Source organism: Phaethon aethereus, assembly GCF_964289735.1.
Source record: "Phaethon aethereus genome assembly, chromosome: 2".
Lineage (NCBI taxonomy): Eukaryota > Metazoa > Chordata > Aves > Phaethontiformes > Phaethontidae > Phaethon > Phaethon aethereus.
The window spans coordinates 149277036-149294459 of record NC_138582.1 but is presented as its reverse complement, the minus strand read 5'-3'; the positions used below and the strand labels follow the sequence as shown (position 1 = coordinate 149294459).

Here is a 17424-nt window from a genome sequence, read left to right as displayed (position 1 = left end):
ATTACAGCTGCTTGCTACTGAGCTGCTGTACCATGTATATAGATGACTTCTGTTGTATACTTAAGAAGTGCAATAGCCACCCACTTCTGGATTTGGATGGCAGCCATAAGGTAGGTGTACTCTTGCTCCAGAGCTCATACTAAACCTTTGAACAGGAATATGAAGATGGCCTTTGAAGTCCTGAAATTAGGACACATTACCAGTTGCTAGTGATAAAACCACCCAAGACCACCAAGACAACACCAACACCTTTCAGCACGGAATACGAAAGAATGACTGACTTGTATTTGTGTTTAGTCCTCTGGCAATGTCTCTTAAATAACAAAAGTCAAATTGCTGGTACCACGGTGTAGATAATAGTATCTCCTTCTGTGTGGTCCTCGGTGAAATTTCCAATGCTCTGTTGCCCTTTCTGAACAACAGAAGTCACAACAGTCACAAAAGACATTGTGCCAAAACCATCAGTATGGCTGGTGGAGGAGAAGAGGTAGGAGCCCATACCATATGGGTAATGATACTTGCATAGCACAGAGAAGCAGGTGGCAGGACAAACACTAGAAAGTCCTTGCCAGAAAATCCAGAAAGAGTTTTTTGTGTGAGGTGGTGTGCTGGTGGGTGCCATATCTGGTACGCGATGACACGGACACCTGAGATACCCTGAAACAATTGTCAGGCCTGAGATATGGCTGCTGCTCGCCCACCATGTCCCCTAGCAAGGACAGCCTGGGAAGCTACCCAACAGACCAGTGCAGACATTGTCCTGGTGCCTTCCCTGCAGTATGAGAGTCTGTGGAGAGACAGCAGAATTTGGCGTGGTCTTAAATTAAGACTGGAATGTGTCATAATAATTGACTAGTCTATTCCCCTATGGATATCTTGTCATCTCTCTGGGATATGTCAAGTTAGTTTCTGCTGGTCCATGGGAAAAGGATGAGGGAGGGTTCCTCAGCCAGCTGCAGTGGGACAAAATGATGTCACATATAGACATGACTATAGCACTGGATTAGTGATTGGTCGGCATGATCTTGGGCCATATGTACATGCTTGCTAGGCAGATTTATGTTGCCAGGTAATCCTGTGTTTAATGCTCTCTGGCAATGTCAGAGTTTACACCCTGGTGGGGAGGGACTGCCACATCGCGCTCCGTTTGGGTGCCCTGCGCTGTAATGTGGAGGTGGACCACCCTGGTCATGACTACAGGCCTTGTCCTTTATTTGTGAGAGTATTGCAGGCAGTTCCTCTGCAGAGAAGTGGCATTCCCTTGGGTCTCCCCGACTGCTGGGTCCTGTGGATTGCACTGCGGGAACACGCACTCACAGGGTCATCAGCCAGATCCCTTTCACGATACCCTTCACGTCCAAAGCCAAGACGACGTGAACCGTCTGAGAATTTGCCCTGAAGTGAGCTCCTGCAGAGTGATACAGACGCCTACAAAACCTTTGATCCTTCTGCTGCAACTGCCCAAGGGCTGCACTGAAGCCTGCCCCGCCGAGTCCCCTGCCCGCTCTGCCTCCCGCCCTCGCTGCGGGAGCTTGGCGGCGACTTCAGCGCAACCGGGCGTCACGCAGGGCGTCACGCAGGGCGTCCCACTGCGCTTGGTCCCGTCGCCAGGGACATAAAAGGGAGAAGGCGCTTCTTACGTTCTCCTACGTGACCCAGAGCAACAACTCTGCGTGTGGATTTTTTGTTCGTCTGGGGAGAAGGGAACGAAGGTGGGTCTAGTAAAATAAATCGCAGGACTTTCTGTTTTGATTAAAGCCATTGTGTAACTACCGCTTGTATTTTGTGTAGTCACATTCCTACGGCTATACTCACAATAGAAGGCAGCTTATTTTTAAGACGAGAGGAAGACTTGCCAAAAGGTTACAGTAAAGCGAGAAAAGCTAACAACGTTGATAAAGTACGCCCTTATAAAATTATCAGCCGTAATCCTCACTTTGATATAAGCCTGGTTTTGGTTTCTAGCTGCAGGCTAATAATTGTTACAATGATAATATGCGTTCTCAAATGCAATGGCAAGGTGAAAGCAAAACAATCCAAATACATTTCTATCAAAACTAAACATGTTTTCTGATATGAAAAAGGCATTTTTTGTCTCTGGAGAAATGCCACATGCATGCCTAAAGCATAAAATACAACGACGGAATAGATGGCAGCATTTAAAACATGCAGATGAGCTCCAGAAACTTCTAAGGGCATTAGCATAGCTGGCTGCAAAGAAGGTACTATTTATCTTAGGAGTCACTGGGCAATGTGTAACATATACAGAAAAGAGAGGTACAAGGTCAGCTCTCTAATGCTTAGGAGCCCTGGTAGTTTGGAATTTTTTATGAGGCCCTCTGCCATTTAACTTCCAGGAAAAAATACCGTAGCAAACAAATTCTTTCAGCCTTTCCATTTCTCTCTCATTTTCTGTCTAGGAAAGCAAGATATTTTCTTTTTTTTTTTCATCTTGAGGGTGCCTGAAATCTAAGAATAGATGAAAGAGAGAAATACTAACCAGCTTCTTCCAGAAAAATTCCTGTATCTATAGATCCATATATTTTAAGGTTTCAAAGGAACATTATGATTATCTAGTCAGAACTGCCTGACAGGCTGTAAAACCTCACCAAGTAATCTCTCCATCAAGCACGTAACATCTGTTTGAGTAATTGCATACCTCTTAGAGAGATACCCAGTCATGATTTAAGGGCTGCAAGTGATGAAGTTCTGCAGTCCTTACTCAGGATTTGACTCAATGAAAACATTGGCATATTATGCTCTTTGTCTGTTAGGTTTGGCGGAACAGAAAGGAATACCTGGCTTTAAATAGAGCCTTGTTTGAAATCTGTATGAATAAACTCTACAGAATTTAAAACAAACAAAAAGAGAATGTACCATAGGAATACTTGTGCACTACACTCTCTTTTGTAAGGATGCAAAACCATGTTCTTCTATCCTTTTTTTGGGCTTTTCAGAGAGCATTGACAAAATAGGTGAATCCTGCAGGTGGATCTTTTGGGGTTTAAACTGATTTAGTTTTCTAATTCAGTGACGTATAGGAATAGTTTCGAGCCTTCTGTATGATGCATCGTTCCTCATATACAGGCTAGTCTTGTTTCACGTGTGGTAATGCTCCACCTTCAGTACCTTTTTGAAGACACTAATGTCAAGAGAATTACAGGAGAGGCACCAACTTTCAGTAGTGAGGTAAGTTCTCTCACAGGTGCCATAGGGATTCAAACTTCCATATGCTAACGGGGCTTCAGGTGTTCAGACGTGACACCAGGGCTCAACTGTTCACTGCCTGACAAATACCACGAAAGCAAACGCACTCTGTGGCAGAAATAAAGACTGGCTGGCATCCTGATCAACGTATTTGTGCCTGCGGTGGAAGCTGTATAAATATACTTGGTTGTTAAATGTGATCAAGGAACCTGATAAATATATATAGCCAAAAGACGGCATTTTTGAACACATGCAGATGCAATACGTTCACAGATCATGTCAGGATGGGAACCTGTGCTCATATATAACTGTAAAGTACACACTGCCAGAAATTACTTGCCCTCTTTCAGGTGCATTAATGAGTAGAAAAATATTTCAGAATATAATAATATTGATGAAACATGATCATGTTGGTAATCATTTTCTGCAGTAGTGAGCATTAAGCATACACAAACACTCAAACTACGGTAGCTCTGCTCTTTGAAAGTACAAATGTTTCCAATATTCATTTGCACCATTCGATACAAGAATAGATTTTGCATTTGTCCAGTGGTGTCCTGCTATTGCTTGAATTGACTGTCACAGCTGAAGGTCATGCAGTGACTCAGTGCCAACACAAACAGCTGAAATACTGGGAAAGCACTTTTAAAAAATCTTACCTTACTAAAAGCAAGTGCAAACTCCTGAAAAATGTAAACTTTGAAATGAGAAGCATCAGTCATGGCTTCTCAGCTCATCTTTCAAAGTTAAACCAAGAGAAAAACCAGTCATAATATTTGCAAACCTAAATAAAACAAGATAGAGTTTTACTTTGGGACTTGAAAGAGCTCAGTTCATTTCCCTAGTCAGATAGAGACTTCTTGTGTGACTTGGATAAATTGTCCCAGACAAGGTTTCTGAAGGTATGTAAATGCTAGATGTATGTTGGGGTATTTGCCATGGATTCTCATAACTAACAGGTGCTGAAGATACCTACCTTTAAAATTATCTTTAAGTGTTTTTCCCAAGGGTAGTCTGTGGATGACTAGGGGTCCACAAGCCCAAGAATCTGGGATATTACAAACAATGAAATTCAGAATTATTTTTACTTTAAATTTTGATGATAAAGTAGCGTGGTGCCCATGAAGCCTTTGGGAACTGACAGTGCTCTAAGAGAGGAGACTCTGTTCCCCTCTGTAATATAAGAATAATGGTACCTTCACTAGGAGCTGTCAGATAAACACAGGACATGTTGTGAGACAAACATGTTGTGTCGTAATGTAGCCATATTTCAGGCTTGATTTAAGACAAGGAAAAAATCCACTTGCTGCATAAAGAATATATGTTTGTTCTGTAACTTGCGCTCTCTATTTCCACAGTTCATCAGAGGAAGGAGAAAGAATGCATCTCGGTTCTTATACAAAAATATAAATTAGGTAAGGCGCAGTCCTTACACCAAAAATCAATAGCGCGTAAGTAGCAGAAATTGCACAGTTGAGTGCTGCTCGGCACCTCCTGGAAATTGCTCAGCACCTCAGAATCAGGGCAGAATTTGTGTATTTCTTTCAGGCTTGATTCTACAATACTAAATTAAATGAGTCATCTCAACTGATGAAGAATTCCCTTGAAATCCAGAGGACTAATTACACAAAAATCACTCAAGACAGGAGTTGCAAGGCAGCCCTAAGAGAGCACAGCTACGTGCACTTCAGACAACTGAAAAAGCTCTTTCCCCAATGCACGTTGCATGTGTATGAATAAGTGAATTGCTGACGGGAAGGCACTATTGGTGTTTATTAAACACGATGGCTCAGAAGCAACATCTGGCTCAAGGAATCCCGTGATTTGAGGAGCCTAGAATGGATATCAGGGAAAAATAATTTAAACGTATTTCTTAGGATAATTCATAAGCATTTGCTATGAGCAACCATCAGAGGTGGGATAATGCAGAAAGTGGTTACTCTGACAGTAACCATAGTCCAATGTTTGACTGTCACAGGTTCCATCACACGTATATAAGAAAGTATATTACACTTGGGAAAAGCCATTCTCATATTTCTACACCATAAACTTCAACATTTACACTTTTTAACTACAACACTGACACACAAAAAAAGGTCATTTTTTATCTTACAGTAGACCAGTAAGATATGACTGTTGAGGATCTTTATGTTGGTGAAGTAGGTAATGCAGATATTATAATGAGATTGCTGTATGCCATTTAACAGTTTAGTTTTGCTGTACTTTTTAGTTTCATAGAAATACATTTATTCTTTATACTAAGAGGCAACAAACTTTTCTGCTTCAAATTATTCAATTATGGTTAGTCCACTTTAATTATTGAATATAAAAGTGTTTTATTCTTTTCTTCAATCAGACTGGCAGAGATCACTTAGAGCATTCAGCTAGAACAGCCTCAATAAAAACTAGTCAGAAGCTCCTGTGAGTTTGAGCATGGGATCTGGTAAACTCAGTAACAAATAAAACACAATTTTAAACATTCATGTTTAGAAAAAAAATTACAAAATCTGAACAATAAGTTAATAAAGTGAAATAGTTATCTACTGTTTGGATATAAAAATCCCAGCAACTTAATTTATATATCACTATAGCAGACATGACAGAATTGTGAATAATGCTATCCACTGTCATAAGTGGTACTTCAAGATTTCCAACAGAAAACTTATATTTTAATTTTCTGTTCATATATAGCCAAAAGTAAGAGGCAAAGCCAGCCTAATAGTAATCCAAGGTTCTGTAGGAGAAACATCAACCAGGGTCGCCGTGTCTGAATATGAGTCATTTCAGGAAGCTAAAAAAAGAATAAGACACCAGAATGAGAGCCAGATATATTCATCTCTGGGAAAAAAGTCTTATGGGAAAACAAGACAAACTTCATTAAAAAAAGACTTTAAAAATGTTGGGTTTCTGAATATAGCTATTAATCTGTAGCATGTTCTGTACATTGTAACAACAAAGATCTTGGCAGTGAAATATTTTAATTAATCACATTCTACAAATTTCGGTTCTTTTACTAACACCAACAAGAATTATAAATGAGATTCCAAAATTTGTTAACTTCTCAATAGTTTTTAGTAATTTTATACAGCTGTCTGTAAGGAAATGCTTATTTGGTAAAATTAGTGATTCCCTTTTGTGGGAATAAACTAGTTTGAGGGGTTTTGTTTCAGTACTATATATAGGGTCAGTCCTGCTCTTACTGAAATAACTGGCAACACTCCTCTTTAGTAAACATACAACTCAGGATTTTTAAAATATGCTTGAAAAAATTACTTTTAATATTTTTGTCTGTGAGTTTTAAATCAAGTAAAGGAGCAGCAGCTGTTTATAAACATATTAAAAGCTACTTCCATTGACCTTCCACTGGTCTCTTTTATCAAAATTTTAAACAAAACGTATGTCTCAAGAGAGCCTGTGAAAGTAATGCCTCCGGTTCACACTCTCTCAGTACTTGCGCTTTATGTATTATAGACACCGGGGGAGACACTAAGGACTGCTGATACTTTCACATCAACTTTGGAAACAAATATAGAGCAACGGCCTGGTCCTGACCTTTGGTTTTGCTTGGAGGTTTTTTGGCTATTTGTTGTGAACTTCAAAACAAGAGCGAGTTGTCCTGGCACTCTCCCATCACGTTGCCTTCCTGCTCTGCTCACAGCCTGCGCCTGAATGAAGCTACTTATTTCCTTTCCTCTTCGGAGCCTCCTCATGGGAGCTGTAACAGCATCAGCCACTGGGAGACAGTGGAGTGGTGCTGACCAAGGAGGCTAATCGGGTGTGTTTATGTTTATTTGCTATGCTTGTCCTTCCCTCTGTCAGAGAGGGGTCTCTGGGTCTGCTTCCCCTGCACTCTTCTTTCTCTGCAAGTTGGCAATGGCCCAAAAGAAAACTATAGTGAAAAATCTACCTCCACTTTAAAGATTTGCATGGAAATAACAGGCAAACCCAAACGTCCCAGATCTTTGTAACAACTATGCAGTAGTTTAGTTTAAACTATGGTACAAATTCACGTCTTAGATATTTAAGTTGTGTTGAAGGATCATCAGAAACATTTAGTCTAAAGCAAGTTTAAACACCTCAAAGTTCTGATGTAAATAAAAATCTGAACTGACAGCTTGTAAGTGTTTGGAGCATGTGGGTTTGCTCTGTGTGTAAGTAAAAACTGTTAATTAAGACCTCGGCCTGAATCCAGGTTCCCGTCTAGACCTTTGGGCTTTCTAATTTATCCTTACAATCAGTCCATTTTGTCATCTTCCCCAGCACATGGGTGAACAAGTTCTCTAAAGATGTACAACAGGAAACTTTTTCCCTTCCCACTGCAAAAGTCAGTATTTTCTCTCATTGGTATCAGTGCCAATTTACGAGTTACACACATGCACAGTAGGTTGCTAAGAAAGTTTTAAAAAGGAATTCTCAGCAGGTGGTACCACTCCTGCGTCCAATGCAGATCTCTGCTCCCCCCACCTAACCTGTGTGCATGTATCAAGCGCACAGAGCATTTCTATAGCCTTACCTATTGTGACATCCCTACCTATCTCCGAAAAATTGTTGACACAGTACCCGCTACAGTTCCCCAACTCTCTCTGAACTCGCCTGGAGACAAACGTGTGTGGTACAGCAGAAAAATGCTTGTTGTTTAGGAAGTATACGCCTATTCAACTAGCAGATGCAAAACACTTCACAAATTAAGGGAGGATAAAACCATAAAACCACATCCAAGCTGCTGGATGCCATCACACTTGCTAATGCTTGAAGTCTGTTGGAGACAAAAGACTTACTGTTAATCAAGGGACTACTCTATTCCCCCTTCAGCTCATGTTATCATGAGCACACAAAAGACACGAAGAATTAGGGAGCAGAGTGCTGAAAGAAGGCATAAGGAGCTCTCAACCATGTGCTAGCTAAACAAGAGTTCTACCAAGCCAGGGCATAGATGGTATTAGTGCTGTGCTGCAACAGCCCAATAAGTCACTTTTAAAACACCCCCTTTTCTCCAAAATCAGAAAGATTTTTAAGGTTAGTCAGAGAAAACATCAGTTAGTTGCCCCAGGGAGTGGTTGGCTAGTTCCTACTTCTTGATATCCTTACTGTCTTTCTTGCTTCCATCTCCCTCCTTTCAAATCAGACAGTAAGTCTTTCTGGTCAAGAACCATATAAAAAATATTATTTGTACAATCACTCAGAAATGACATCTCAGTCCTTGGGGTTTAATATAATGCATGGGATTAATAAATATCCATAACGATTACTTCATAGATACCCATTTAAGAGGCTGATAAAGGATTTTTGAGTTTGTTTTCCAAGAGGAAAAGGGAACATGTTTTGTCAATGAATCAGTTCATTAGGAGTGAGTTGGTCTGTTCCATTCCATATATTGGTGTCTCAAGTTTCAATTCAGATTAAACTTACGTTAAAGAAAAGGTATGCTATTACTGAAAGGATCTTTGGAAATAGTGCAAAGTTATGATTATACTTATGATCTCTAAACAGATATCAAGTACAAAAAATCTCACTATACTGCTCATAAAAAGCTGTTTTTCAGGGGATTGATTTTGGTTAAACAACAACTAAACCCACAATATTAAAGGTGTTTACTCACACCCATATCTTCAAGAAACAAACAATTTCTGTTGCAATTTTAGACCTGCACATATTTTGGACCTGCACATACACATTTAGACAAATTACTCCTCCCTTCCACCTTCTCCAGTTACTGGGAAGATGAAGTTTTGCAAGAATTCCTTGGTGAAAAATGATAAAGGATATAAATAGTTTTATCTTTTGTCCTTTTCCTCAGATTTTTAAAATTATTAGCCTACCCTGCTTGTCAATGGAGCTAGAATGCCATTTGTAGGAATGAAAAACCTTTAATTAACCACACAAGTAGTTTTGTGCAACCTTGACTGCAGCGACAGTCTCACGGTGCTGTCCTGTCAATGAACCTCCGCCTCAGACCCCTCAATGTTCCTCAGTGCAGAAACCAGTGAGGCTGTTCAGTCTTAAGTACTTAACTGCTGCTCTGACAAGGACCTGAATATGTGAAAGCCCATAAAACAAACACTGAAAATTATAGTTAAGCTTTGTACACCATGTAGCATTTGTACCCCATTGGCGGGAACACTGATGATTGCCGTTTGTAGATGAAAAGGCAGCAGAGAATAGAAGTTACTTCTGTGCAGAAAGTTGAAAAAGACATAAAGCACGGCTGATTCTCTTTTGAGATGTACTATACAAACATATAAAACTTTTCAGATTATAGATTCCTGCAGTGCTTCAGGAATATTTTTTGAAATAAAACAATCCCTGTGATATTCAACACTTGCACTTTTGTCAAACATAGGTAAGCAACCCAATGGCAGCTCTTCTGACAAAATGCAGAGAAAGGCTGACTGGAATCACTAGTAATAAAAGGGAGGTGAGGGAAATAGGATCCTCCTCGCTCTCTCCCTTCTTTCTCCTCTTCACATCAAGAACAAGATTACGGCAACAAGCTGAGAACAAGGGAAAACATGTCCCTGTCTCTGCCTGGAACTGTGTCGTCTCTCAGGATTTACAGCTGGCAACAATGCTTTGAAGAGTCATGGAAAAACATGGTATTGTTCTGGGAGCTTGTGGATCCCTGATGGACGCTGATCCTACGCTGAAGGAAAATTATGCCTAAATCATTCTTAACCACATGAGTAAAACCACGCCTGTGGAGTAGGTAGGCAGCCTCACTGACAAATTTCTCTGTGTCAGAACAGATGCAACTTGGTACACAGTGTTCTTGTCTCTTATTTACCACCTCGGTCAGGACTGCTGACACATCCACAATGCTTCGTAAGCTCTTAGGAGCACTTCATGTTCACAGTAGCAAAAATAGACTAAAATACACCCAAGGTCTAAGGTCAATTATTACAAGTGAATTTTTCCATAGGTTATAATACTGGCGTGGCATATCAGCTTTCAACTATTATGCTTGAACCTGGTAAATGCTATCTCAGGCATGAGGTGGGGGGTGGTAATGAACACAACAGAGAGACAGCCAGGCTTGGGAAAAACACAGTAATAATTTATGAAGAGACAGACCTCTTTTTTTCCCTCCTCTTGATCTAATCACTCAAGATACTCGTTCTTTGTTCAGAAGCTTGCAAGCGGCTTTACATTAACACACGTTGGTTAAAGAGCTATATGACACTTAAAATAAGCTGGCAAGGTAATTAAGTTCTGCATTGTTACAAGTGCAACAGCTAGCCATCTCTTCAATAAATGATGTGGCCTGAGGCATCTGCATGAGTTACGATTCCATCACATTCTTCCACAGTCCTTAGACCTTTCTCTTGATGATACCTTCACATTTTATTTTTCTATAGTCAGATCATTGCTGTTGAACTGAGGGTATGAAAAACGACAGGCAAATATGAAAAAGTAGAGACGATCTGACGGGTTTTGACTTGCTTAGGAGCTCACCCAAACCTCGTTGAGATAGAAAGGCTGGCCAGAAAGAGCACAGGATAAGCATCTTGCACTATCGTTCAGAAACAGAAAATTCATGTGGAAACAATGGGTGAAAAATATAGAAAGAAAAGGGCAGTAAAAAGAAAAAAGTAATCAACTTCCTCAAGGTTTGAAAAAACACTGCAGGTTCAAATGTTTCTTTATGTTCTACTAAGTAACTCTATCAGGCCTAAAAATACATTGTTTACCTTTCCCCGTTTAGAAGTCCTTTATGCCTTTCTCATTACCCTGTTAATAGCCTTTACTTCACCTTTTTATTACTAATTACACCTATCATGGCAGTGACACCGAACAAAACCAGACTGTTGTTCCAAGCACTGTACACACACAGGGCAGACGACATGCTCTTCCCAAGAAGCTCATGAACAATTTTTCCCTCCCAGTTAATCCACCTGCATTTGCCTGACACTCATCTGTGATGTGCTTATGTTAAAAGGAAAATATAAAAATAGACTGAAGTTCTCACCATTTCTGCTAAAGATAAATACAAGAACATTCCAGCTGTAACAGTAAAAATCCAGTTTTGAATGCATGGGTCAGTTGATACAGAAAGGCCAATATAAAGTCCTAAGAATGCTGTTAGCGCACTTATAAAATTCATCAAAATTGCAATCTTCGTGGGGAGCCCTGTACTTAGCAGCACAGCAAAATCTCCTGCATAGAGAAAAAGACAGAAAATTTATTATTTAGCTGATAAATGTACTTGCAAGACTCTTGGTAATAAAACGTGAAGGAAAATAATTAAGATATGCACAAAGAGAGTGAATGATGGAGGACCGCCCTTAGATTTTTGTAGAATTAATTACTAACTCATCCTATGTGAAAAAACCAAAACCAAAAACAACGTATTGACTTGCATTTGTTTAACTGTTCCTAAAGATAGCATACAGTATACAGGAGTGGCTTTCTGTTAGTTCTCGATGTTCTGTGACATTTCCAACTTGGATACACGCAAAAGTGAAGTCACATGCTTTCCCAGAGTTTCTAAATCTTTCTCGATTGGGAACTTGCCAGTTCAAATCATGTGAGGATATTTGCAGTGTGGTCTCTGAGCGTTTTACAGGTGCTGCAAGTCAGAAAAACCTATGCCAGTTTGATTCCAGTTTAATTCCACTGATTTCAGATCTGATTAACTTTGGTAAATTGTACATCAGAACCCCATCACAGATTCTTCTTTTAAAATAAATGATTTCACAACAGGTACACAGTAAAAGATTTTGAAATTTATTCTCCATGAGTGCAGAAATGCCACTTTGACACTGGGGCACTACTGCCCCAGAATTAAGAAGGTCTGTCTTTGGAGTTAGCTGTTCAGTATTTTGGTAATTTCTTTGCTAAGCAAACAAGAGTTATCAGTTTTATAGCAATTCCCCATCCCATTTTCTTTGTTTGGGGAAGTTTTCTACATAGACAGCACATGAAATCTCCAGTCATTTAAGAACAGAAATGAGAATCCGCAGTTCTCATCTCAAATTTGCCAGCATATGTATGTTCATCAACACAATTTCAGGAACAGAACGATTTACCACAAGGAGATAATCGAGGACAATATTCAATAGAACTATCTATCTTCCTGTCCTGCCTGCTAGTAAAATGGGTCATACATCTTCTTTTATTATCTTGTTATTCTTGATTAGCAGCGGGAATGAGGGCAGCATGAGGAACACGTTGTTAAATGGCTCTGCTGCATATTAAAACTCTTGGATAGCCTGTTGTGTCAGGCACATATGGCTCTTGCTCACAGCTTACTATTTTTTCTCTCTGTACATATGAGAATAAAGGGCCACTCTGACCTGATGGCATTTACATTTGGAGAAGGGGAGATGGGATGGTATCCAATAATGAGGGCAGAAGCCTCCCCTGCTTTTTGTGACGGGGAAAGAGAAGAACACGGCCTCTTTACAGATCCATCTCGCACATTAATGTTATAGCTCATGATGCTAAAAGCAGGAAGAATTCCCACTAATGTCATACAGGAAAGAATTCTTTGGAAAACCTGGAACTACAAAGCCAATCAGGAAAAATACACATATATTTTTCTTACCCATTTCATGAGGAATTTCATGGCATAAAATAGCAATAGTCGTCGTCACACCCGTTTCTGTGGAGGATGAGAATGCTGCTCCTATTACCAAGCCATCAGCAAAATTGTGAAGACTGTCACCCACCAGAACCATTATTGCTAACAAGCTAATTTTATTACCTAGGAAAAAAACAAACAAACAACAAAAAGCCCAGAAGTTTTAACACAAACAGATATTGTAATTTTTGCTATGTTAAAGATGATTTGGTTTTTTGGTGACTTCACATACAACATTATGAAAAGTCATAATAATCAGAGGACAGTAGTGTTTATCTGTTTTGTCCTCATTATTACACTTCCTTCAATACATTTGAAACAAAAAAAGTAGGTTGTAGAATAATTCAGAGAGGCAAATAGCAGGAAGTAACTTCCTTATTTTTACTAGGTCAACTATTAGACAAAAAGTTAGAATTAGTTTTAAGTCCAATCTAATGATATATCCTAAGGGTTTCCATTAATATTTCTTTGGTTGCTGAAATTTACACAAATTTTCCTGGATTTTTTTTTTTTCTTTAAAAGATGGGCGCTTTTCCACTGTTGCTCACAGAATTGCACCGCTATAGTGAAGATGACTATTTGGTCTCATGCAGCTGATCATTTTAACGCTGTAAAGCATGCTACGACTGATTAATATTTTCAGGGTCTGTTTTTTATGAGATTGTATTACAGTGAAAGAGTGAGATGAAAGGCAACAAGCCTCAGAGCATCACTTAGTACAATGTTACAGCATGCTCATTTCCAACTTGTGTTCCAATCAATTAATGGCCATTATGGTCATAATACTCCTGTCTGCAGCATCACTCTTGGATGCAGACGGCTGTTTTTCTTTCCCACAGTGTTCTGTGACCTTGCTTTAGTGTGGAACAGTGCATTGGATGTTTGTGATCAGGCATCTGACGTGAAAGGGAAGGTGCTACTAGTGATAAAAGCACCGAAATCAAGCCAGGGAATCAGGGACAGTCTCTCTGTCCGGGCTGTAACCCAGCCATGTGGCACACTGAATGGGTTCATGGGGAGGGACTTTATCTCCAGTAGCAATGAGGCCCCATACATACGCTCAATGTCTAAGCTTAGCAACGTATAATCGACTCCCCCGTCCTGTACTTTGTTCCATCCACTTTCTCCATAGTCTGACAAAGGAGGACCTCCTAATGCCTCCCAGGGAACTCATCCAGCTTCCCTCTACACAGTATGGACAGAACACTTTGCAAAGGGTTGCTTTTATGCCTGAAAAAGTAGGGTCGTGATTTGGACCCTAAACATCATGTATTTTCCTGAGTTTTGTTGGCCCCACACAGACATAATACGACAGTCTAGGGAACTAATGCGGAACTGCACAGAACTGGCTGAATATAGTTATTACAAGGTTTCACTTGAGTAATGTTTTTTTCAGAGATGACCATTTTATAGTGGTGGGGGAGATGTTTTTCTTACAGAAACTGGCTCGAACTGAAGTCCTCAGACTATTATAAAAAAACACACAGCACATAAAAGCCTAACAACTGTATTCAGAAAATCCTCCCCAGTTGCCTGGGAGCTCTGTGGGTTCAGAAAAATTGGCAGGCTTGTTAGATTTTCCTGCCAGCTTACAGAGCCAGACGTGGATGTCCCCAGTTTGCACAGTTCTTTCTAAACACTATGGGCAGTTTATAATCAATAGTTCAGAGCATGAGTTACACAGAACTAACAGATTGCTGCACTACGTTAAGTTTGTGATTTGTAACAAGCACGGGTGAGGACAAAATCATGGCCTGCCCTGAGATATTAGTAGTCTGCTTTATTCAAGAATCTGCTTGTTGAAGAAGATGTACCGTAATTACTGGAACTCAGTCCAGTGTGTTTTCTATAGTATAACAACAGGATTGGGTTAACATTACAGAGCAATTGCAAATGTAAGCTTTGTGAACTTACTTGACTGAAAGTTAAGAAGATGGATATATAAAAAAATCTGAATGTTCATCTTAATTTACTTTCAGCCTATTTTAAAGCAACTTTGTTACTAGCAATTCTCTCACTGCATTATATTGCTGCAACAGTAACTATTAATTTATTACCCTAGCTATTTCTACAAAGCCACTTCTTCTTAAACAATCCTACATTTATTTTTGATAATTTTCTCTGCTTAAATATGTGATCTGGACTCATAGCAAATGCTATTCCATAATTTTCATAAAGCTAATGGGTTCAGGACTCCCACCATAGGTTATGCTTTTTAAGCTTTGAATATGGGTTTAAAGCAAACACTTACCCATAAATAGATCTTTTTTCCAATGTTTTCATTACTCATACAGCAAAAATATTTCTAGTTAATGTAACATCTCACTGAGTATAACAAATATAAAACACTACTGTCTGATCTTTTCAGATATTGATAGAACAAGTGTGGATAAATGATAGGAGAGGGCAAGTGCAACATCTACGAATTTAGCTAATAACATGAACTTTTGAAAATATGTATTCTCACCCCCTCCCCGCAACTCAAAATAACCCCTTTTCCCTACTGTGGTTTCACTTACTGTTTTCTAATGTAAAGATAAAACTGAGCTATGAGGAAAAAATGGAAGCAAACAAAGAATATTACTGAGAAACTATCCCAAATTAGTAACAGGCCAAATTTAGTTATTTGGAACAAATAACATTGAGATCCCTAGAAATTTCTTTGCGCTTAGCAGGTAGTGATGATTGAACAGAATGGAAACATCTAGAGATGGAGTAGATGATGGTCACGTTGAAACTGGCACTGGATTGTGTACTGCTGAGACTGAAGAAATGGAAATCCAGATTTCAAGTGCCTCAGAAATAGAAATGAAGTTCACAAGAACAGAGAAGAATATTAGAAACCTAGAAGAAGGCAGTGACATTGTTAAATAAATCAAAGTGATGACCTGAGATCTGAGATCACAAAATAAAGGGCAGTTGATTATAGTAAATAAACTGATTTCAGTTAAAATGCTACTCCCTCAGTTGAGTGACTACAACTGTTCTAAATTCACCAAGGTCACACAAGTACAGTCAAAGGCAGAGTTTGGTTTATGCTCTATTCTCCCATTTTTTGGAGTAAGCAGCAACAAAACAGAGAAGATAAGAATTACTTTGAAGCTCTCTGAAGCAAACATTATCCTAAAACTGAGAGCCATCATGAGCTGATAATTCCACACATGTAATAATTCATTACTGGTTTAAAGAGACTATTGCTTTACCGTGTAAGAGAAGAAGGAAGCAGAATTATACTAGTACAGTGAGCCAAAAAAACAATTGTTTCACTACCTTCAGAAATAAAATCCCGAGCAAAGTTTACAATTATAAACATCTGTTTTCTATTAAATTTTGAATGTTTCCCTTTAAGCAAAGGCTTTAGAAAAATGGTTTGCAACAGTGAGTAAACAAACACTAAAGCATAGACAGTATGAGATTAATGAACTTCACAATTACAGGGTTGGCAGCTGAAAAGGTCTTTAAGATATTTAATTATGCAGCCAAACACCATCAGATGTGGTGAGGTAGCACATAGCAAGCACAGAGCTAAGCCAGCTTCACACTTTCAATTCCATCTTAGGTCTTAAGGCTTTTCCTGTTGCTTGTTACTTTTTTATTGATACTAACTTTTTTTGCTGATCACCTTACTCTCTGGAAGAACTTCAGAAGGCTCAGAATCTTCAGGGCTTCTCTAGTTAAAAAGCAAAGATAATGGATCAGTGTTAAGAGGCTCTTCCAGCTGCTGCTATAAATGCAGAAAAATATCAAATAAATTCAACCCTTTTGAATTAAAGATAGTTGCTGTTATTTGCATAGATATCATTAGAATCATTTATTGAGCACCGGCAATGTGATTGGTACTGCAGAAACACATAAAAAAGAAATCTCCCTTGCCCAGAAAAGGTTATACTCTACTTCAGGTAGGAAGACAGACAGTCATAAGCTCTGTTGTAACCCAAGAAAATCATGTTTCTGCTTGAATACACAAAAATCTGAGCCAAATGCAGAACTAAAAAGGACATCATAATTCAAATGCTATCTTTTGATTTTGTCATGATTGGATCACTAATTTCCTGCTGGATAGGGTGTCTATAGGATTTCCAAAGAAAATTGGGTAGACAGCAGAGTCTCTTTGGATTTCATGTTCTTCACAGTTACTCTGCGAAAACACAAGACTAAAAAGGTGATCACAGGTAGTTTTCACACCCTTTCAAAATACAGTGTGGTTTTTTTTTTTTTTCTTCAGGGTGGTACAGCCTCTAGTGCCTTCCCTCTTGGCCTTTAGTTAGGGCTTTATCTCAGCATCAGGCATCACTGGCTGGGCATAGAATCACAAGAGTACACTCCACTGCAATGGGTGAAATTTACTCTTATTTCGAGTGAAAAAAGAGTATCTTTGTCCTTATCCTAGAGAGTTAATCTGATGAATCAGCCCTAATGTTTAATTAACAGAAACTGAAACTGTGGGGAGAGAAGGGAGAACGTGAGGAATCTCTCTCTCCCCCTCCCTCCCTGGGGCTTTTCTTTCTGACTAGAGAAATTAACAGAAATTTGTGTGAGGGTGAGATAAGCCAAAAAACTTGTTTGAAACTAGAAAAACTGAATTTATAATCACTACCTTTTCTTTTTTGGACAAAAAAAGTATATTAAAGCTATTATGG

At 39.1% G+C, this 17424-nt stretch overlaps 1 protein-coding gene across 1 annotated transcript in view; it reads right to left on the bottom strand.

Moving 5' to 3' along the window:
* Nucleotides 1-5869: 5869 nt before the first annotated feature.
* SLC39A12 (solute carrier family 39 member 12) overlaps nt 5870-17424 on the bottom strand; it is a gene marked incomplete at both ends in the record, with an annotated part of 32333 nt that continues 20778 nt past the window's right edge. The window contains 4 exons of the mRNA XM_082014721.1: nt 5870-5998; nt 11171-11358; nt 12749-12907; nt 16391-16454. Coding sequence (XP_081870847.1) covers nt 5870-5998; nt 11171-11358; nt 12749-12907; nt 16391-16454 — 540 coding nt within the window. The remainder of the gene's footprint in view (nt 5999-11170; nt 11359-12748; nt 12908-16390; nt 16455-17424) is intronic.